General features: G+C 43.3%; 1 protein-coding gene and 1 non-coding gene across 4 annotated transcripts in view; one reads left to right on the top strand and one right to left on the bottom strand.

Moving 5' to 3' along the window:
* CAPN8 (calpain 8) overlaps nt 1-20,307 on the bottom strand; it is a 90,495-nt gene extending 70,188 nt beyond the window's left edge. For 2 of the 3 annotated variants that reach the window (XM_053607647.1, XM_053607646.1), the window contains exons 1-2: nt 20,022-20,291; nt 14,700-14,769 (exon numbers count right to left, since the gene is read on the bottom strand). In XM_053607647.1, coding sequence (XP_053463622.1) covers nt 14,700-14,769; nt 20,022-20,258 — 307 coding nt within the window. In that variant the 5' untranslated portion in view covers nt 20,259-20,291. Of the gene's footprint in view, nt 1-14,699; nt 14,770-20,021 lie in introns of all 3 variants that reach the window. The other variant, XM_053607645.1, reaches the window with a different exon arrangement.
* On the top strand, nt 6,734-6,841 carry LOC128597877 (U6 spliceosomal RNA). Its single transcript, XR_008383432.1, has one exon. It is a non-coding gene; the product is annotated as a U6 spliceosomal RNA (small nuclear RNA).
* Nucleotides 20,308-24,137: the final 3,830 nt, after the last annotated feature.

The raw sequence follows: 24,137 nt of genomic DNA, 5'->3' as shown, positions 1-24,137 counted from the left end.
GACCCTGGCCAGGCTGGTGGTCAGACAACTGCAAAAGAAGTGACTTCAGGCACAGGCATGCCTGGGGCGTGTCTGCAAAGTCCCAAAGTTCAGTGCCATAATTCTAGTACAGTGGGGGCTTGGCATAGACGGAAGGTGACAGTCAAACTGGCTTGCAGACCTATTCCATACAGTACTGGCCCGCACAGTGATTTCTAGATGACTAAAAAAATCTAGATTTCTGGTTTCTTAAGAAAACTGCCAAATCTAGCCAAAATTCCTCCATCCATTCGTTCTACAAATATTTATTGAGTCTCCACTGTGAACCAAGTATTCTAGGCCCTAAGGACACAGTGGTATGTGTCATGGAGTATATATTCTAGTGGGTAAGACAAACAATAAATACCGGGTGGTGGTAAATGCTACAAGGAAAGGAAAGCAGGGCGGAGTAACTGGGGCAGTGCTGTTAAAAACAGGGCCGTCAGAGAAGCTCTCTTAGCTCCTGCAAGGTAACATTGGTGCGAGCTGGGTGACAGCTTCCCTCTCACACAGGGCATGCTCTCTAGTCTCCCCCAGTCCCCACTACTCCTGGCCTACTTTACTCATCTGTGTGACCTCTATAGGCATTTCATTTGTCTCCAACTCTGGCTACCCAGGATCCAGGAGAGAAAGAAGAAAAGGAGATGCTGGGCCCAAGGAAAACAAGTAAGAGCAAATGGATTTGAAGGGATAAGACAAGGAGGGGACCCTGTAAGAGCTGCACCAAGCTGCACCCTTGCACCAAGTCTGATGGGGATAAGAAGGGACATTTTTGGCCACAGGCCTGGAAAGTAATGGAGAAACACTATTCTCAAAGGGCCAGGTACAGCGCCTTACACATGTAAACCTAGCACTTTGAGAGGCCAAGGAGGGACGATCACTTGCAGTCAGGAGTTTGAGATCAGCCTGAGCAAGAGTAAGACCCTGTCACTACAAAATATAGAAAATGTAGCCAGGCATGGTAGCTCGTGCTTGTAGCCCCAGCTACTTGGGAGACTAGGGCAGAGGGATTGCTTGAGCCAATGAGTTTGAGTTTGCAGCAAGCTACAATGACACCACTGCACTTTACCTAAACAAGTGTACAGAAAGGGCCCAAGATAAGACTGGGTAGGGAGATCTGTCTCTCCCGCTAAGGAACACAAGGCTGGGGGCCCAGGCAGCCAGGGACTACGGACCAAGGTTGAGGCAAAAATGAAGGCCACTATGACCAGGTACTGGGTCGTGAAGCCTGGAAACAAATCCCAAGGCCACACAGCTATCCTGTGGGATGCCCAAGGATGGCACAAAGAAGCTTCTTGGAGCAGAAGGGAGAAGGTAAAGCAAAGTGTAAAGTAGAGAGGGTCCCATACTCCAAAGCATGGAGTGTCCCAGCTATAACTCTGGGAGGTGACTATGGGGATACCAGGAGCATTGGGAAAAATAGACTGCACCTTTCTATGGCTGGGAAGGGAAATACCCAACCAGCTTCTGTTGGCTAGTGAGAGATTGTCCAGCCCAAGATCAGCAAGAAGAGAAGAGACAGCAAGAGGGAGATGATAGGAACAACGGGGCCAAGAGAAAGCACTGGAAAGATAGTGGCAACTGCAAAGGGCTTTTTAGATGGCACTTGTTTCCATTCCTCATATCTGTAGCCTCTTATAAGAAAGGAAGCATTTTTCACTCCTCCCATGTGCAAACAGCATGGATTTGTTTCTGGGAGGACCAGGCTTTTCCGGGAGGATCCATGGATGGTAGGAATCAACCTACTGAAGAACTGAGGGTATGGCCTCCAAGCTACCATTCCAGATAATGATGCTGCTGCTTCTAATAAATGCCCATGGCTGCCCTGAATGAGACAGAGGCCTGAGCACATCCTTACTGAGCCTGAACCATCCTTCCTGCCTCCACCTTTTTCCTCTTCAGTGACATCCCAGGAGTCAGCATGGACGGGCTGCCCAGAGCCTTGGGGACAGGGACATTGCATCACTGGTGCTCAATCAATTGCACTGTCTTCAGGTGGCCCTGAGGGGTCCTTTAGGTAGCCCCTTTAACCAGCTCTATGTGCTGGACCTGATGGCTAGGTGGGGGCAGCAGTGTACCCTAGTAAGTCAGAGAGAGCTAGAGCTTATGGCCAGGCTGTGACAGAGAAAGTGTCCTTGGATCCTGGAGTGATGTCTGCAAAACTTAAGCCTCCGGCAGTGAGCTGAGCTGTTGAGTATAAAGTCCAGCCTTACTAATAGTGGGGTCTATGGAATGGGTTAAAATAAGTGTTCTCTAAAAATGTAGGACAGATGTATGTCTGCAATCACTTCTCTAAGTAGGAATCAGCAACCCCATGGGACTTGATTTTTAGACCCAATCCTCAGGCTGTTCAGCTGAGACAGGTCTCAGAGAGCACCCCCTGGCCTGGCCCACTCCCCTCAGAAGTTTAAGGAACCTCAAAGTTAAGGGGCTCTCTCCCTAGGGACTCAGACTCACCTGTACTTTTTGCACCTCTCTTCCAAAGTAAGGGGTAATCAAGATACCTTTGAGTAGGAGAGTGCTGATAAAACTCCCTTCTGACAGCTTGGCGCCTGTAGCTCAGCGGTTACGGCACCAGCCACGTACACCAGAGCTGGCGTGTTAGAACCCAGCCGAAGCCTGCCAAATAATGACTACTACAACAAAAAACTAGCTGGGCGTTGTGGCGGGCACCTATAGTCCCAGCTACTTGGGAGGCTGAGGCAAGAGAATTGTTTAAGCTCAAGAGTTTGAGGTTGCTGTGAGCTGTGACGCCACGGAACTCTACTGAGGGCGACACCTTGAAACTCTGACTCAAAAAAAAAAAAAATTCCTTTCTGGCACCCTTAGCAGAGCAGCCTAGCATTCCTGCAAGGCAAGATTCTTAGCCTTTCCTGTGCATGGACCAACTTTGCCTTTCAATGAAGTCAGGCTCTGATTTTGGAATAATCTTTCTAAATGCATAAAATGAAAAATAAAACTATAAAAATAATTACATTGAAAGTCATCCAAATATGTTTTCCAAAAAGTATAATACAGTAAGGTTTGTTGTTCTTCATTAGCATTCTAAATAAACGGCTTGGAAAGGAGCCTAATAAACAGCACAATTCTGAAACAGCGATGAGCAGAAGTGGCGTTTTGACTATTTGTAACAATTGTTAGGTGACATGAAAATAATCTGTGACTTCTCAGCCTGTGCTCATCACCTGCATTTATACCGAAGAGAAATAAGTTAGCAAGGGTTAGTGAAACTCACCACATACTGTGGAATTCTCTAATGCTCTTAAAGTAATGCACAATATTCTCCTGTAATTCACTGTCCCAAATCATCATTGTTAAAGTGGAACTGGTTGTCCTGGGCCCTTTGCTCTGACTGGATAGGACAGTGGTGCGATTAGAGCAACACAGAAGGGCACTGATCACCAGGAACCAAGATGAGGGAAAAGACAAACCACCAAGAAGGGAACTACAGGCAGAAAAGACCCCGTTAGCAAAATGACGTCCCCACCAGGCTGCATGGAACTGTCATCTGCAGTTTTTCCTGCCTCCCAGAAGTCTAACCCTGTGCTCTCCAGAATCAATGAGCAATTTGGCTCTTTAAGATATCCAAGGCTTCCATGATCGCTCATTAAAAGCAACCATTCTCTCCTAGTGAATTGATTTCCTTCCCCCCAGTCCTCAAAGGATGCTACAGATCAAAGGGTACCTGGGAAAGTGGTCTTAAAGATGCTGCTATGACTCCTAATTACCGACTAGCACTGTTCCCAGAGTCCAGGCCTTGCTGCATGAGGGTGCTCTGGCTCCCTGAGAAAAGCCACTGGGAGGGGTGCAGAGAGAAGCAACTGATTTTAGGTTGCTGCTATTGTTTTTTTGTTTATCTTTAGAGACATATTAAAAGGTCCAGTTATTCACTTTTCAAAACAGAAATACAGAATATAAAACTCTATTCAATAAATAACAAAGATAGAAAAAAAAGGTATCAGTTCCATAGAGGCAAAGAGAAAAATCAGGTCGATAGAGAACAGGGGGCTGGGAGAGGTAAGCACACACAAGCACAGACACGTAAAGTACATGGGACAAAGCGAGAAAAAGGAAGGCAGGATGCAGAGAGGGAGACCCCAGTGCTTACCAAACCCTTCAAAGCAAACGCAAAGTTCATATCGTTTACTAACCCTGTTCCCCATGGAAAATAAACCATCCACTAGATCAAAAGTCTGGGTAAATCTTATAGCATGTGCTCTTCAAACATCACTCTAGTTTCTACGCACAATCTGGATGTCTCTGTAGCTCATTTGTTAAAGAAGAAAATCTCCTGCTCCTCAAAGCAGCAAGCAACAAACTTCATTTTTCAGAGACCAAGGTCTTCTGCTTCTATTGAGTAACATCCCTCATGTGGCCTTTGGGCCCATTTGTACCTAACAATAGTTTGGGTGCTGTTGCGTTTTCACAACCGTCAGCACAAATGATGCCATGTCTTAGCGTGTCCTTATTTGTAGGTGAAGTAAGGCCTAGACGGAGCCTGCACAGTGAGCAGTTGGCAGCTGTGATCACTGCTGCGCTAGTGAGAGACAGGCCAACTCTGGGTCCCACTAGGGAGCCACAGGGTCCAGCAAGTGTGTTCCTTTATCCATAGCCATCAAGAGCTTGGGACAGTCTCAGTCCTGGTCTGATTCTGGGGCATTCTTCCATGGCTGAGGACCAGCAAGCACCTCCAAACACCTTTATGTATTATACCTGCCCAGCAGTGTCTGCAACCTGGGGACGCGGCAAGTGGATAAGCCACTTTGCATGAAACTTTGAAATCCTTTAAAAATAAAGACACTAGGGCACCTCTGGGTGGGATTTTTATTTTATTCTAAATGCCTGATCCAGCCTGATTGTCAAAAGTGGTACTGGGAAGGAAGGAAGAAAAACATAAGTAGCCTCTGATTTAGGCTATGCCTGTTTTCAAATGATTTAATAATGACAAAAGGGTTTAGATCAACAGATCAAAAGACATTAGACATTCCTCTATGTCTATGTCTATGTTCCTCTATGTCCTCAGGCCTGCTATGCCTCAGGCACTGAGGCTACAGAGATGTGTAGGGCAGTCCACAAGCCACACGGTCAGGACTCCCAGAGTTATTAATATCCACGTCCACCCTCAGCAGTGCCCACTTCCTAGAAAACAGGTCCAAAAGTCAATTCTCTACTCAACCACTCAGGCGGCTGGGTTTGATTGTATCCCCACTTTATAGTTATGAAAACGGAGGTAGAGGGGCCGCAGGCAGGTCTACTTGTGCTTGCTGAATTAAGCACTGCTAGTGATAGATCCAGACAGAGAGGAAGGGTCTGCAGCAAAGGCATTTCCAGTAGCATTGCAGAGTGGTGGGTTTAGGGGAGGGGAAAGATGCCAGCAACATGAGGCTCAGAGGCAGAGACGGCCTGGGGGAGGGACAGCACAGGATGGCCACACTTGGGTTCCCCACACCCCATTACCTGTTGAGGTATACTTTCCTTTCTCTGTCTGTCCAGAGCCATCTCCCCCTTCTTTTGGAGAATTCTCCCTGTGGTTTGTGAGGGGCTTTCCAGTTGCTAAAGGCTCTCAACCAAAACAGTGGACCTATGATCCAGGTTGTGCTGACCAAATTGTACCTTACCCCCGCTCCTCGGCTGTAGTAACCAGCCCAACAAGTCAGTGAAAACCCAGACCATCACACTAGAATCATTTTAAGTCATCTGTAAAACCAAAGCTGGTTGAGGATGAAGCTTGGAACCACCAGTGGTCCTATGTCTTGCCAGTTGGATCCTATCTGCCAGGGAAGACAGTGAAGCCAACCTGTAGATACCAGCAGAGACAAAAGGTAGGCATGGAGTGTGCCAGGAATATTTTCCCCTGGATCCAGGTTTGCCAGAGACCAACACTGCCCTTCCCCTTTTATGGCCTAGTGGATGAGCCAATAAGTCCCCCTTTTCCTTAAGCTACTTGGCTGGACTGCTAAGGCCAGTGTACAAAGGAGATGTGGTTCATACACAGGTATAATGTACTATGTGGGGTGCACAAAGCCAGAAATAGGTACTTCCTGTGCAGGAGAGGGTCTATGTCAGTGGCCATAAAGTCCTCAAGATGCCCTGAGATGTGCATGGACCAAAATGCAAAGGAGAGACAGATTGTGCTGGGATGAGCAGCTGAGGGATGGGCAAGGGCCCTGCAGCTCCCTGAATGATGTGCAGAGCTGGTAGCACCCACTGAAATGGACACCCACAGACGTGGTCCGCAGAGAAGTGGGTGGACACCCACAATATTGGGTGGGGGGCCTTAGATATCCTCATACTCCAGTAGGACACTGACTGTGTGGCCCTTGCTAGACCTGGTGAGTACAGGCTCCACAGAGAAGAAGGAGCAAGGTAAGACTAGGATTACAAGGTCATCAGGGTCTCCTGTTGGAGAACTCTGCTCCTCCACATGCCAGCAGGCCTGGGGGCCCAAGGAGAGCTTTCGTTTGCAGGCTTTTTCATCAAAGGATTTACATGTTTGATTACTTGTGTAGAAGCAAAACCACGCTTGCTCCTGCAGGGGCTGAACTACCCCAAAAAATGCCATATCCTGAAGTAAGAATTACCTGGAAACACAGGATCCTTAGCATCTAGCCTCCTTTATCTTTATTTCCCTAAAATACGAACAGCTCCTGGGCTCTGTGTGAGCATAAACTCTGATGGGAGCCAGAGGCTCACACTTTCAGGACAAAATCTGGCTGTGCTGTGATCACTTAGGTAGCACATATACTAAAATTGGAATGATACAGAGATTAGCATGGCCCCTGCCAAGGATGACATGCAGATTTGTGAGGCGTTCTATATTTTTGAGATAAAAAAGGAAATCATTAAATTCCTTGAACATAATGACAGTGAAGCCACAAGCTATCAAAACTTGTGGAATACAGCAAAAGCAGTCCTAAGAGAGAAATTCATTACCTTAAATGCCCACATCCAAAAACCAGAAAGAGTGCACATCAACAACCTAATGAACCACCTCAAGGAACTGGAAAAGAAAGAGCAATCCAATCCCAACCTAGCAGAAGAAAAGAAATAACCGAATTTAAATTAGTAATAAATGAAATTAACCAAATTTAAATCAGTAATAAATGAAATTAAAAACAAAAGAATCATTCATAAAATTAAGCAAACAAAAAACTGGTTCTTTGAAAAGACAAACAAAATCAATAAACCTTTGGCCAGATTAACTAAAAACAGAAATGTAAGATCTTTAATAACCTCAATCGGAAATGAAAAAAGGGAAGTAACAACAGACACCACAGATATAAAAAATATCGCCCCTCATTACTACAAAAAACAGAAATTTGACAAGGTGAAGGAAGGGGACCAATACTTGAAATCACACCATCTCCCTAGACTTAACTAGGAAGAAAAAGAGCTCCTGAACAGACCAAATTCAAGCACTGAAATTGCAGCAACAATAAAAAGCTTCCAACAACAACAACAACAAAAGCCCTAGAACAGACAACTTCACACCAGAATTCTATCACACCTTCAAAAATGAACCTGTACCTATACTACAGAACCTATTCCAAAACCTTGAGAAGGAAGGAAACTTCCCCAACTCATTCTATGAAGCAAACATCACTCTGATACCAAAACCAGGAAAGGATTCAGCTAAAAAGGAGAACTACAGACAAACTTCATTAATGAAAATGAATGCAAAGAATAATCAATAAAATTCTAGCAAATAGAATACAGCTGCACATTAAAAAAATTATACATTACAATCAAGGAGGCTTTATCCCAGCAATGCAAAGTTTATTTAACATACACAAATCCATAAATGTAATTCACCACATAAACAGAAACAAAAACAAAGACTACATGATCCTCTTAATAGACGCAGAAAAAGCATTTGACAAAATCCAGCATCTTTTTCTGATAAGAACACCTAAGAAAATAGACATAGATGGGACATTTCTTTCTTTCTTTCTTTTTCTTTCTTTCTTTTTTTTTTTTTTTTTGTAGAGAGCTGTAGTGTCACAGCTCACAGCAACCTTTGGGCTTAGGCGATTCTCTTGCCTCAGCCTCCCGAGTAGCTAGGACTATAGGTGTCCACCACAACGCCCAGCTATTTTTTTATTGCAGTTTGGCCAGGGCCAGGTTCAAACCCTCCACTCTTGGTATATGGAGCCAGCACCCTACTCACTGAGCCACAGGCGCCGCCCGACATTTCTTAAACTGATAGAAGCTATCTACAACAAGCCCCCAGGCAATATCTTACTGAATGGAATAAAACTGAAAGAATTTCTCTTGAGGCTGGGCGTGGTGGCTCACGCCTATAATCCTAGCACTCTGGGAGGCTGAAGCAGGTGGATTGCCTGAGTTCAGGAGTTTGAGACCAACCTGAGCAAGACTCTGACTCTACTAAAAATAGAAAAACTGGGCAGCACCTGTGGCAGGTTCAAACCTGGCCCCAGCCAAACTGCAACAAAACTGCAAAAAAAAATTACTAAGTGTAGAATATAAATGTCTTAACACAATAGCTAAGAAAGTGCCATGAAGGCTATGTTAACCAGTTTGATGAAAACATTTCAAATTGTATGTTGAAACCAGCACGCTGTACCCCATGATTGCATTAATGTACACAGCTATGATTTAATAAAAAAAAAAAAAAGTTGAGCATTATGGTGGGTGCCTATAGTCCCCGCTGCTCGGGAGGCTGAGGCAAGAGATCGCCTAAGCCCAAGAGCTGGAGGTTGCTGTGAACTGTGATGCCATAGCACTCTACGGAGGGCAACAAAGTGAGACTCTGTCTCTTAAAAAAAAAAAAAAAAATAGAAAAACTGAGGCAGGAGGATCACCTGAGCCCAAGAGTTTAAGGTTGCTGTGAGCTATGGTGATGACATGGCACTCCTCCCAGGGTGACAGCTTGAGACTCTGTCTCAAAAAAAAAAGAATTTCCAATAATAACTAGAATCAGATGAGGAGGTTCACTATTGCCACCGCTTATTCAACATAATGCTGGAAGTTCTGGCCAATGCAATCAGGCAAGGAAAGGATAGTAAGGGCATCCAAATGGGGGCAGAGGAGGTCAAACTCCTGCTCTTTGCAATGTTATGATCTTAGAAAACCCCAGAGATTCAACCATAAGATTCCTGGAAGTGATCAAGAAATACAGTATCACAGGATATAGAATCAGTGTCCACAAATTAGTAGCCTTTGTATACCTTGTATACTAAAAGCTATTATATACTAAAGGCTGTTATACCAGTAACAGCCAGCTGCAAAGCAAATCAGGACACAATTCCCTTCACAGTAGCTTCAAAGAAAATGAAATACCTGAGAATATATCTAGCAAAGGAGGTGAAGGATCTCTGCAGAAACCCTAAGAAAAAAAATAGCAGAAGACATTAGCAAGTGGAAGAACATACCATGCTCTTTGCTGGGAAGAATCAACATTGTTAAAATGTCTATACTACCTGAAGCAATCTACAGATTTAATGCAATCCCCATTAAAATACCAACATCATGCTTTGAAGAACTAGAAAAAGTAGTTCTTCGTTTAGTATGGAACCAGAAAAAAACCCATATACCCAAGGCAATTCTCAGCAATAAAAACAAATCCGGAGGCATCACTCCACCAGACTCCAGGTTATATTACACGTCCACAGTGATCAAAACAGCATGGTATTGGCACAAAAACAGAGACATAAACATATGAAACATATGGGTGGTGCCTGTGGCTCAACGGAGTAGGGCACCAGCCCCATATGCCAGAGGTGGCGGGTTCAAACCCACCCCCAGACAAAAACTGCAATATGTGTGTATATATATATATATATATATATATATGGAACAGAATAGAAAACCTAGCGATGAAACCAGTCTCTTATAGCCGTCTGATAGTTGATAAACCAAACAAAAGCATACACTGGGGTAAAGAATCACTATTTAATAAATGGTGCTGGGAAAACTGGATAACCACATGTAAAAGACCAAAACTGGACCCAAACCTTCCACCACTTACAAAAATTGACTCCCGATGGATAAAAGATCTAAATTTAGGACATGAAGTGAAAAAAAACCCTAGAAGAAAGTATGGGACAAACTTTTGATGATACCAGCCTGGGAAAATATTTTATGAAGAAGATTCCATTGGCAAATCACAACAACAAAAATAAATAAATGGGACTTCATTAAACTAAAAAGCTTCTGCGCAGCCAAGGAGACAGCAATTAAAGCAAACAGACAACCTTCAGAATGGGAAAAGATATTTGCATGTCATGAATCTGACAAAGACTCGATACCAGAATCTACAGAGAACTCAAATTAATCAATAAAAAAGAGCAAACAATCCCATCAATCACTGGGCAAGAGATATGAACCAGAAACTTCTCCAAAGAAGACAGACTAATGGCCAAAAAACATATGAAAAAAATTCTCATCATCTCTAGTCATCAGAGAAATGCAAATCAAAACCACCTAATCCCAGTGAGAATAGCCCTCATCAAAAAGTCCCAAAGCTGCAGATGCTGGCATGGATGTAGAAAGAAGGGAATACTTTCTGGTATTGGTAGAATTGCAAACTAACACAGTCTCTATGGAAAGAAATATAGAGAATCTTCAAGAACTAAAAGTAGACCTGTCCAGAAACGATGGCTCACATCTATAATCCTAGTAAGTATTATAGGAGACTGAGGTGGGTGGATCGCTTGAGCAAGAGAGAGACCCCATCTTTAAAAAATAGCTGGCCATGGCTCAGCACCTGTGGCTCAAGCAGGTAAGGCACCAGCCACATACACCTGAGCTGGTGGGTTCAAATCCAGCCCGGGCCCGCCAAACAATGACGGCTGCAACCAAAAAAATAGCCCGGCATTGTGGCAGGTGCCTGTAATCCCAGCTACTTGGGAGGCAGAGGCAGGAGAATTGCTTGAGCCCAGTAGTTGGAGGTTGCTGTGAGCTATGCCACGACACTCTACCCAGGGTGACAGCTTGAGGCTCTGTCTCAAAAAAAAATAAAAATAAAAATAATAGCTGGTCACTGTGGTGGGTGCCTGTAGTCCCAGCTACTCAGGAAGGTGAGGCAAGAGGATCACTTAAGTCTAAGAGTTTGAGGTTGCTATGAGCTATGACACCATAGCACTCTACCAAAGGCAACAAAGTGAGACTCTGTCTAAAAATAAATTAATTAATTAAGTAACTAATTAAATAAAAGTAAACCTTCCACTTAATCCTGCAATCCCATTACTAGATATCCATCCAAAAAGAAAAAAAAATCATTCTACCATAAGGACATATGCCATAGAATGTTTATAGCTGCTCAATTTGTAATCACCAAGATGTGCAATCAGCCCAAGCGCCCATCAATCCATAAGTGGATTAATAAACTGTGATATACGTATACCATAGAATACTATTCAGCCATACAAAAATATGAAGACTTTACATTTTTTGCATTAACCTGGATGAAGTTGGAGAATATTCTCCTTAGTAAAGTACCACAAGAATAGAAAAGCAAGTATCTAATACGAAGCCAATAAACAAACAAACATGTGCCCACACAAGAGAAAAACACAATTAAACTCAAGTGGGCAGGAAGAGGGTGGGGGGAGGGAGAGGGATCAGTGTGCTCTCACCTAACTGGCACAATCTAAGGGTGCATGCCATACCTCCTGGGGAGGGGGCACACTACAACTTGGACCTAACAAATGCAAACAATGTAACCTATCCATCTGTACCCTCATACTAACCTGAAACTTAAAAAAAACAAAAATCTGGCTTTGCAAGGACAGTCAGGAGGAACAATGGACACTCCACTCTCATGCAAGTAGCCATACTTTGGAGCTGCGGGCAAACAGCCTCCCACCTGCAAGATGAATTATGAACAAAGAGATTCAATCCAATACTTTTATAATGGCAAGAGAGAGAAAATAACTCATGTGTCCATCAAAGGGAGACAGGATACATCATGAATCAACCGTGGTGCATCCGCACAAGTAAGAACAGCACTCGGAATGTGTAAAAAGAATGGAGTTCCTCACAGACTGCCAGGGAGAGATCGCCAAGACACTTTATTAAATGAAATAACAGTGAATAATGACAAGGTGCCAAACAGTGTTTATGGTATGCTGCCTTCAATGCAATAATGGGATAAAAATTAAAATATATATTTTGATTTGCTTGAATTTGCATGAAGAAATGCTGAAAGAAATTTCTGGGGTTTTTTTTAAGTGGTTAGGAGGCAGTAAACACTGATATAGATGTAGACAGGTTGGCTGCAGACCACCGGGCACCTTTCTGTTGTTTAATTTTTTAATTGTAATGTATTCAAAATAATACTAAAAATAATAACACAGAATTCTATGAAAAAGATATAATTTTCATTATATAGACCAACTGTTTGTTTTAAAAAATCATAAAATTTTTTAAGAGAATCTAAAGCCCACCCCCCATGCTGTATTCAGTTTGAACAGCCAACAAAGCATTTAACAAATATTAGTCCATGTTGCACCCTAACTCAACAAGGACTGTGTTGTCCATAAAAATGCCATGATGACGCCTTGTCCTCTGGAAACCCACACTGTATATCAAGTGAAGAGTCTCTCCTCTTAATCTCTTCACAATTCACTCATTGTTCAGGACCAGCCTTGGCTCAGATCTCACAGGCCACACAAACTGCTGCAACTCAGCCACTGGCTCCCACCCCAGCCCTAAGCTGCAGCCTCAGCGCTGTGAGGCACCCATTTTTCTACTTGCTGAAGCTCAGACTGCACCAGGCCCCAGCCAGGGGGCTGAGCTGCACAGCCCCTCTCCACTCTGTCATTAAAACCACCACTGCGGAGGCTGCACTAACCCATTGGTTCTGACTGACGTGAGATGGATTCTGAGAGTCAGCTAGGTTCATTTCCTCACTTTCAGCCTCCATCTCCACTGGCACCACACACTCACCATGGTAACGCTCAGGCCCCGTTTGGTACTCTTCTTTTTTTTTTGGTTTTTGGCCGGGGCTAGGTTTGAACCTGCCACCTCCGGCATATGGGACTGGCGCTCTACTCCTTGAGCCACAGGCGCCACCACAGGCCCCGTTTGGGAAACCCTCTCTTCTCCTCACTTAAAACCATTCAGAGAAAAATCCATCCAAGGCAATCGATGAAAAGGTGCTTATTAAATTCCTTTCCCAAAGTTAAAATGTCTTTAACAAGGAGCTGTTAAAGGCACGTTCAAAGTTGTGCTTCCCTGTAACTCATGCTAAATTAGGTTAAATGTGGAGCTTGAAGTAAGAAGGCACCACACACGTACAAAGAACATGAAAAGGTCAGAACGCTACCCATCTGTGATCCCTCGCACAGAAGCCTGGGAAATGGAAGCTGCGCTTTTCAAGGAACATGCTTGTGTGTGATACCCCAAACCATCCCTGCCGCTTCATCATCGTGCTCCGTGATCCGTGGCTGAGGCATTTTGCTATACTCATTAAAGGAGAGAACAATGGAAGCATTTAAAATAAAATGCCCTATGATTTTCAAAATCATGAAAGTTGCCAGCAGGCTGGAGAGGTTTCCTAGCTGGAATAAGGAGGAAAGAGAAAAAGAGAAAACCTCCTAAAAACTGAAAGGTTATGGGGTCAGTGTGGATGCAGAGGTTTTTGTTTTGCTGATTTTCACCACTTAGGATTTGTTTCTTCTTTGCCTTCATTTTCAGTTCTACATTTGGCAGCTGTCACTGGATGGCAATTTGGAAGCCCCAGGAATTCAATTCAGGGCCATGTTGTCTGTAAAATGTAAGCATTATCCACCTCAACGCAGAAACTCCCATCTGAGAGGCCCTGGGATCAGGAGAGCTGATGAGATCAATAAAACTAATCTGACCAAGAATCATCTCAGTTTCTGAGAACTGAGGCTAGAACTTACAAAGCCAAATGAAATTATTTCTTAAACATAGCTGCATCTGACTTGAAAGGAATATGATGGGTTGAGAAATGAAAGTTCCTTATTCCATGATCCCAGGACTACAAAAGAAAGCCCTGCCAGGCTCAGCACCTGTAGCTCAGTGAGTAAGGTGCTGGCCACATACACAGAGGCTGGTGGGTTCAAGCCTGGCCCGGGCCGGCTAAACAACAATGACAATTGCAACCAAAAATTAGCTGAGCGTTGTGGTGGGCACCTGTAATCCTAGCTACTTGGGAGCCTGAAGCAAAAGAATCACTGAAGCCCAAGAGTTTGAAGTTGCTGTGAGCTGTGACACCCACAGCACTCCACCGAGGGTGACATAGTGAGACTCTATCTCAAAAAAAAAAAAAGAAAGAATTCCTGTCTAGAAATACAAGATTCTTGTGTTCTTACTAATTATCAGAGCATCTATTATAACATCCATAATTAGAGAGACATGGCCATTCCACAGGGCAAAGCATGTGTGCTTTAAGGTAACTGCTATAAAAACACAGTCAGCACAGTTGTCACTCTGTGCCTATGATCCCGGCTCATTACTCCAGCATTGAAGTAGTTAAATGAGCTGGAAGAAAATCTCTTGCTAAGGGGGACCCAAAAGGTAGTTCCAGCATTCAGACCTAGAGTGAGGAATGCAGTTTCAAAAGCACAAGACCATATGGAGAAATCAGGTACATAATTCAGTTGATCAAGCCTTACATTTTAAATCTGATCTTGCTCATGACACATACAACCCACCCTCTCACAAAACAAACAGGAGTCTGCCCAGTTACTCACCGAGACCACCCTGACAAATGTCTGTGCACGTGGCTCCACCAATGATAAACTGGGGGCTGGAACACAATTCCTAAAAGTAATTGAGGGAAGAAACACAGGTCACAAGACACTCAGTGATGGTGGCAGCATGGGTGAAGGGACATTGGAGTCACAGAAGATTGTCTACTGTACAGAACATGGGTTCATTGCTGAGAAGTGTGAAGTCCAAAGAAGATAGGAGGCCCAGCCACAGTCACAGAGCCACTGACACAGCTGGTAATTTAATTACTATATCATGTGGTTGTGTGTGTGTGAAAGGTGGTGGGGCACAGGGAGGGCAGAGGAAGGCAAAGGCTGAGATAATAGTGTGACGAAGTATGATCTTACCCATGAAGACAACACCCCTATTTACATAAGATGGAGCATTAGAATCATGTTTAGCAAAATGCTGTGCACCCTGCAGACACTTGTTAAATACTTAACTAAATGATAATGATCCCAAATGCTGATGGAAATACTGAGGTGTCAGGAAGTGCCATCTACCGCTGGAGGACAACTCAGCTCTGACGCATTCAAGTGTCTGACCTGCAGTTCCTCCTCTCCCCTACCTCAACTGGCATCTGCCTATAGGCAATCCCTGGTTCAAGATGGATAAAAGACTTAAATTTAAGGCATGAAACAATAAAAATCCTCCAAGAAAGCATAGGAAAAACACTGGTAGATATTGGCCTGGGGAAAGACTTCATGAAGAAGACTGCCATGGCAATTGCAACAACAACAAAAATAAACAAATGGGACTTCATTAAACTGAAAAGCTTCTGTACAGCTAAGGAGACAACAACCAAAGCAAAGAGACAACCTACACAATGGGAAAGGTTATTTGCATATTTTCAATCAGACAAAAGCTTGATAACTAGGATCTATAGAGAACTCAAATTAATCCACATGAAAAAAGCCAACAATCCCATATATCAATGAGCAAGAGACATGAATAGAACCTTCTCTAAAGATGACAGACGAATGGCTAAGAGACACATGAAAAAATGTTCATCATCTCTATGTATTAGAGAAATGCAAATCAAAACAACCCTGAGATATCATCTAACCCCAGTGAGAATGGCCCACATCACAAAATCTCAAAACTGCAGATGCTGGCGTGGATGTGGAGAGAAGGGAACACTTTTACACTGCTGGTGGGACTGCAAACTAGTACAACCTTTCTGGAAGGAAGTATGGAGAAACCTCAAAGCACTCAAGCTAGACCTCCCATTTGATCCTGCAATCCCATTACTGGGCATCTACCCAGAAGGAAAAAAATCCTTTTATCATAAGGACACTTGTACTAGACTGTTTATTGCAGCTCAATTTACAATCGCCAAGATGTGGAAACAGCCTAAATGCCCACCAACCCAGGAATGGATTAACAAGCTGTGGTATATGTATACCATGGAATACTATTCAGCCATTAAAAAAAAAAATGGAGACTTTACATCCTTCGTATTAACCTGGATGGAAGTGGAAGACATTATTCTTAGTAAAGCATCACAAGAATGGAGAAGCATGAATCCTATGTACTCAATTTTGATATGAGGACAATTAATGACAATTAAGGTTATGGGGGGGAAGCAGAAAGAGGGATGGAGGGAGGGGGGTGGGGCCTTGGTGTGTGTCACACTTCATAGGGGCAAGACATGATTGCAAGAGGGACTTTGCCTAACAACTGCAATCAGTGTAACCTGGCTTATTGTACCCTCAATGAATCCCCAACAATAAAAAAAAAGAAAGAAAGATTATTTCAAAGTCCCACACTGCCTCAGGGAGCAGCACCCAGAGCACTAGGTGTCAGCAGTGTACACATCTGCTGAATCCTCCTGAACAAAAGCATTTTCCTAATAAATATGACCTCCTACCTGTAATCACCATGTCCTCTACCGTCTGGGAAATTCACCAATTCTAACCCAACTGAAGCAAGGAAAACAGGTCTATGAGACACACAGATATTTCTTCCCTTCTGACAAGGTGGGAAGGCAAAGTTGAAATTAGTTTGATGTGTAGAAAAGGAAAAAAGAAAGAAATACTGTATCCATAATACTGAGTATTCTTCATGTATAAATGTACATAAATGTATTTTTTTCCTGTGACCATTTAAAATGTACAAAAAGTTACAGAAAAATCATAACACCATGGACATAGTCTAATAATGTTAATATGTGCTCATTTTTAGGTTTCTCATGTAGATTTATGTGTGTGTGTGTGTAAACAGAAAATTCCTCATTTCATTGTAAATAAAGTATATGTTAACTAAAAGCTTATTCTCAATGTTCTCCCTTCATTTGAATGATAACTTCTAAAAACACATACAGAAGGTGTATGTGGGTTTACCCTGGTATAATAGAACCGTTGTATACTGTTGGTGCGAATGTAAAATGGAGCAGTCACTATGTAAAACAATATGTTCCTTAAAAACTTGAAAATGGAATTAACATATGATCTAGCAATTCCACTTATGGGTACATTAAAAAAAGAATTGGAAGCAAGGTCTCAAAGAGTTATTTGTACACCCATGCTCAGTACAGTACGATTCACAATGACAAAAAATGGAAGCAACTCAAGTGTCCATCCACTGATAAATGAATAAACAAAATGTCACACATACAAACACACACAATGGAATACTATTCAACCTGAAAAAGGAAGGAAATCCGGACACATGCTACAAGATGGGTGACTCTGGCTCAGCGCCCATAGCACAGTGGTTATGGCGCCAGTCACATACACCGAGGGTGGTGGGTTCAAAGTGACTCGGGACAGCTAAACAACAATGACAACTGCAACACAAAATAGCTGAGCCTTGTGGCAGGCACCTGTAGTCCCAGCTACTGGGGAGGCTGAGGCAAGTGAATTGCTTAAGCCCAAGAGTGTGAGATTACTAGGAGCTATGATGCTGCGGCACTCTACTGAGACTCTGTCTAAAAAAAAAAGATGGGTGAATCTTGAGGACATTTTGCCAAGTGAATTAAGCCAGTCACAAAAGGACAAATAAAGCCAGGCACAGTGGCTCACACCTGTAATCCCAGCACTCTGGGAGGCTGAGGCTGGATGACTGCTTGAGCTCGGGAGTTCAAAACCAGCCTAAGCAAGAGTGAGACACCATCTCTAAAAAATATTGGGTGCTGTGACAGGCACCTGTGGTTCCAGCTATTTGAGAGGCTGAGGTAAGAGGCTCATTTGAGCCCAAGAGTTTGATGGTTATTGTGACCTATGATGATGTCAGGGCACTCTACAGAGTGTTGCCTTACAAAGGGCAACAAAGTGAGACTCTGTTTGTACTTATTGCCACTAAATGGTGCACTTAAAATGGTTAAGATAGTAAGTTTTAAATGTAGCAAGAAAACTTGTAATGCACCTCATTTCTGGGATCTCCTTGCAAGCCCCTGGGGAGGCCTCTTGGGAGAAAAAAAAATAGAAGCATTTAGGTCCAGGCTGAATTTCCCAGGATCCAACATACATTCCTGATAGAGACAGAATCACAATCTCCACAGGCTCAGAAAGTCTATTCAATAATCTATAAGATCTTAGAGGATAAAATGTTCCCTTGTCGTATGTGAATGGGAGCCTGGCCAAAAGTGCCATGTGATAATTCTTCACTGATGACTGGCAAAGGAGAGATTACATTTTGACACATATGTATTTATTTAACACACCCTTGAGAACTCCAAACAGGAGTCCTTCAGTTCCACATCCCACGTTAATCAGGTCCCAAGGCCTCGTCCTCTGGATTTTGTTGACAGCACATCCAGCCTAAAATCACCACATTTCTGTGGACAGTAAGACTAGGTGAAGACACAGTTTGAGAGAGAATAGGCAGGAAAAATACTAAGCAAAGGATAACTGATACCAGACTTTGGTCACTAAAAGAAATATTCCCCCTCTCCATGACCTCTCTCCTCTCCCCTGAGCCCTCGGGATCTTCAATTCCGCTCCTCCCTAAGACTTGTCATTAGGTTCCTCTGGCCTGGGAGTTATGCCTCTGCTAAGCACTCACTTCATCTTGCCCTGGGCATAGTCCTTCGCTCACATCTCTGTCTGCTCACAGCTTCCATCAGAACTGACAGCAGGGCTCATTCCTCAGTTTCTCCCTGACCACCTGCCCAAACTATGTGCAGCCTATGCCCAGCATAAAACAGAGGCTCAACAAACTGTTGGAATGAAATGTGGCTGTCAAGTCTTGAAATATGGGATATAAAACCACAATCCCCTGTCTTGCCTTCATCAATGTGTCAGGGTAACTCCATAGGTTTCAAAGGAGGTTGGGAAGTGGCCCACATGGGCAGGAGTGGGGCCTAGCAAAGGCGTTATTCTCCCAGGTGGAAACTGCTGTGCCATGTCAATAGGATGGGACCAAAAAGGTAGAGGTAGTAAGAGTTAAAGGGTGATTTTGACCATTTTAAAGTAATTATTCTCCCCTTACCTTCCCTTTTCAACCACTGTCAAGAAAATAGGAACCATGACTTGATTCTCCTGTCATGACAAAAGGTGCCCTGACCAAAGGCCACTGAGCTTGTCCATGTCATAGCTTCTCAGACACTGAACAGAGCACTTCCTATGGATGAACTCAATTCTCACAGCCACTCTATGTGGAGAGAGCTCTTACCCTGAGGTTAAACAACTTGATGAGGCTCACCTTGTGGTGAGTCACAGGCCTAGGTATTTGGAGGACAGTTCTCCATCCCCTGCCCATGAGCACTGGATAGGACCCCCTGACCCCAACCTGCATCCATAGAGCCCTGGCTCCCACCTCTTCACCTATCAGCCCTGATGGAGCAATGACAACTCATGACCTTAAGCGACCCTGAACCTTTCACCAAGATATTGTCACAATTTACCAGCATGCTGACTACAGGCAGCCTTGAACTGTTCCACTGTGAGTTGGCAGAGGGCTCTGGGCAGTTATAACTACTGTGTCCTCTGTATCTATTATGGGCCAGGCACTATGCTCTGAGATTTATCTCTAATCTTATGCCAACTCTGAGAAAATAAGGTGCCAGCAAACGCATTTTACAGATGAGAAAACTGAAACTCACAGGATTCATCTGCCCAAGACCACATAGGGAGAGCCTGGATTTAAATCTAATTTGCCTGGCTCCAGATCCATTCATTCCCCTCCCTCTGCACCTCCCTGCCTCTGAACAAGATTTTAAAAGGTGGCAGGAGTCAGGGGATCTAAAATATGTGGTCCAGAAACGTAGGATCCATAGCCATGACTTCTCTTTTAGCTCCTTCTGACGAGACACAAGGGCCCTCCCCGCTGTGTGACACGCAGCAGCAAGCCCTCTTCCTTACCGTGGGCCTCTTCCAAATGATGCCTTGAGTTTTAGGAGAGTGTAGTCCAAGATCCTTGTAACCCAAAGCTGATGGACACGCTGGGAACTCTGGGTCCTTAAATAGGACCCCTGAGTTCAAACATTGTTGCTTCAGTGTCTCGAAGTCCTGGCCCAGGTACTTCACGGCTTTCTGGTTGCAGCCTACACCTTCAGCAGAGGCACGGTGCTTGGATATGTCAACTGCCTGAGCTGCCATGGCTGTGTGCTCCACAGGCCAGACAGGAGAGCAAGGCTGTTGTATGTACTCAGACACCTGCCCCACTGGGAGGGGAGCTATAAGGCAGCACCCAGGGAGGTGGACCAAGCAAACATTTCACCCAAGGCCCTGTTCCCGAAGGAAGTGACTCAGGCCAGGAACAAATATGTACCCAAGGTGCCAATGAGTTCTGCCCCCACCTTCCCCTTCTGCCTTTTACAGACAATTTAGAACAGTGGTTCTCAACCTTCCTAATGCCTCCTAATGCTATGACCCTTTAATACAGTTCCTCATGTTGTGGTGACCCCCAACCATAAAACTATTTTTGTTGCTACTTCATAACTGTAATTTTGCTACTGTTATGAATCATAATGTAAATATCTGATATGCAGGATGTATTTTCATCTTTAAAAAGGGGTCACAACCCACAGGTTGAGAACTGCTGATTTAGAGGCTGGGAACTTCCAAGGACGCATCCTGGGCAATTAGAGTAAGAAATCTCTAAGAAATCCATTAAGATCTCGACCATCCTCTCCACTTCTTTGTAAGAACTTCTTGCCTTGTGTTGGGCCTATTAACTGAGATGACCTAGAAATGTGGTTCTAAGCAGGAGGAGGGCGAGTAGTTAAAAAGTTCTCTTTTTTCCCCAGAAAGTTTCAGTGCCATATTTTCTAGAAAGGACAAAAAAAAAAAAAAAATCAGAGTATGGCGATTCACAGAGTAGTTTTGGAATAAGCCCAACTGTCCAGCTGGAGGCTGTTTCACCTACAAATGAAGGTTTTGGCCTCTGACTGCCTGTGTCTCTATCCCAGCCATACTAGTGAATAGCTCTGTCACCTTGAGCAAGATATTTAATCTCTTTTCCCCTTAATTTTTTCATAAAAATGAAATCATAATAAAGAAATTATGTCCATCAAGAAAATAAGAACCAGAAACCAGAAGTCATCAGGACAGTGAAGATATTTAGCCAAGAAATTTTAGTGGAAAAAATATAATAAAGTTAGTTTTATGATTAAAAAAAAAAAAAATGAAATCATAGGACAACATACCCCACAGTGTCGTTTGGAAGAGTGGTGAGGCCGGGCATGGTGGCTCACACCTGCAATCCTAGCACTTTGAGAGGCTGAGGCAGGTGGATTGTCTGAACTCAGGAGTTCAAGACCAGCCTGAGCGGGCAGCGCCTGAGCTCAGTCAGTAGGGCGCCGGCCCCATGTACCGAGGGTGGCGGGTTCAAACACGGCCCTGGCCAAACTGCAACCAAAAAATAGCCAGGCATTGTGGTGGGCGTCTGTAGTCCCAGCTACTCGGGAGGCTGAGGCAGGAGAATCGCTTGAGCCCAGGAGTTGGAGGTTGCTGTGAGCTGTGTGAGGCCACTGCACTCTACCGAGGGCCATAAAGTGAGACTCTGTCTCTACAAAAAAAAAAAAAAAAAGACCAGTCTGAGCAAGAGCAAGACCCCATCTCTAAAAATAGCCAGGCATTAAGCCTTCAGGCATTTGCTCCAGTTTTTTTTTTTCTGTTAAAATTTTTATTATGCCTTTTGACACCTCCTTGATACGCATTTTCGTGATGGCTAGGCCAAAGAAAGTGAAAAGAAAACTGGACTACATTTTTGGCCAGGGCCAGGTTTGAACCTGCCACTTCCAATATATGGGGCCGGAGCCCTACTCCTTGAGCCACACGTGCCGCCCAGAGTCCACAGGCACGAGAACTTAAAGAGCAAGAGGAAGTGAAAGGAAAATTAGGGCAAGGAAACAGATAAAAGAAATCACCCATGAGGAAGAATCAGCAGAAAACTCCAGGCAACATGAAGAACCAGTCCAGAACAACCCCGCCAAGGGACCATGAGGTAGCTACTGCAGAGGATTACACCTATACAGAAATGTTAGGAATGACAGAAAGGGAATTTAGAATACACATGTTGAAAACAATGAAAGAAATGATGGAAACAATGAAGGAAACTGCTAATAAAGTGGAAAATAAACAAAAGGAAATCCAAAAACAGAATCAAATAAGAGATGAAAGATATGAAGAATATAAAAAGGATATAGCAGAGCTGAAAGAAATGAAACAGTCAATCAGGGAACTTAAAGATGCAATGGAAAGTATCAGCAACAGGTTAGACCATGCAGAAGAAAGAATTTCAGAGGTAGAAGACAAAGTTTTTGAGATAACTCAGATAGTAAAAGAGGCAGAAAAGAAGAGAGAGAAAGCAGAACGTTCACTGTCAGAATTACGGGACTTTATGAAGCGTTCCAACATACGAGTTATAGGAATTCCAGAAGGGGAAGAAGAATGCCCCAGAGGAATGGAAGCCATACTAGAGAATATTATAAAAGAAAATTTCCCAAATATCACCAAAGATTCTGACACACTGCTCTCAGAGGGCTATCGGACCCCAGGTCGCCTCAACTCTAACCGAGCTACTCCAAGACACATTGTGATGAACCTGTCCAAAGTTAAGACAAAAGAAAAGATTCTGCAAGCTGCCAGGAGTAAGCGCCAGTTGACCTACAGGGGCAAATCCATCAGAGTGACCGCAGACTTCTCTAATGAAACTTTCCAAGCAAGAAGACAATGGTCACGTACCTTTAATCTACTTAAACAGAACAATTTCCAGCCCAGAATTCTGTACCCTGCTAAGCTAAGCTTCAAAATTGATGGAGAAATCAAATCATTTACGGATATACAAACATTGAGGAAATTCGCCACAACAAGACCAGCTCTACAGGAAATACTTCAACATGTTCTGCACACTGACCACCACAATGGATCAGCAGCAAAGTAAGAACTCAGAAATTAAAGGACAGAACCAAACCTCCACACTGATGCAAAAGATAAAACTAAGCAATGGACTCTCACAAAATAAGACGAATAGAATACTATCACACTTATCAATTATATCAATAAATGTTAATGGCTTGAATTCCCCACTGAAGAGACATAGATTGGTTCACTGGATTAAAAAACACAAGCCATCCATTTGCTGTCTGCAAGAAACACACCTGGCTTCAAAAGACAAATTAAAGCTCCGAGTCAAGGGTTGGAAGACAATTTTTCAGGCAAATGGAATTCAGAAGAAAAGAGGAGTTGCAATCTTATTTTCAGATACATGTGGATTTAAAGCAACTAAAGTCAAAAAAGACAAAGATGGTCACTTTATATTGGTCAAGGGAAAACTACAACAAGAAGACATTTCAATTCTAAATATCTATGCACCCAATTTAAATGCTCCCAGATTCTTGAAACAGACCTTACTCAGTCTGAGCAATATGATATCTGATAATACCATACTAACAGGGGACCTTAACACTCCTCTTACAGAGCTGGACAGATCCTCTAAACAGAAATTAAACAAGGATATAAGAGACTTAAATGAGACCCTAGAACAACTGTGCTTGATAGACGCATATAGAACACTCCATCCCAAAGATAAAGAATATACATTCTTCTCATCACCCCATGGAACATTCTCCAAAATTGATCATATCCTGGGACACAAAACAAATATCAACAGAATCAAAAGAATTGAAATTTTACCTTGTATCTTCTCAGACCATAAGGCACTAAAGGTGGAACTCAACTCTAACAAAAATGCTCGACCCCACCCAAAGGCATGGAAACTAAACAATCTTCTGTTGAATAACAGATGCGTGAAGGAAGAAATAAAACAGGAAATCATTAACTTCCTTGAGCATAACAACAATGAAGACACAAGCTACCAAAACCTGTGGGATACTGCAAAAGCAGTTTTGAGAGGAAAATTCATCGCTTTAGATGCCTACATTCGAAAAACAGAAAGAGAGCACATCAACAATCTCACAAGAGATCTTATGGAATTGGAAAAAGAAGAACAATCGAAGCCTAAACTCAGTAGAA

This window comes from Nycticebus coucang, chromosome 10 (genome assembly GCF_027406575.1).
Source record: "Nycticebus coucang isolate mNycCou1 chromosome 10, mNycCou1.pri, whole genome shotgun sequence".
Taxonomy (NCBI): domain Eukaryota; kingdom Metazoa; phylum Chordata; class Mammalia; order Primates; family Lorisidae; genus Nycticebus; species Nycticebus coucang.
Note: the sequence above shows the minus strand (reverse complement) of the source record. Positions and strands in the feature narration are given on the sequence as shown.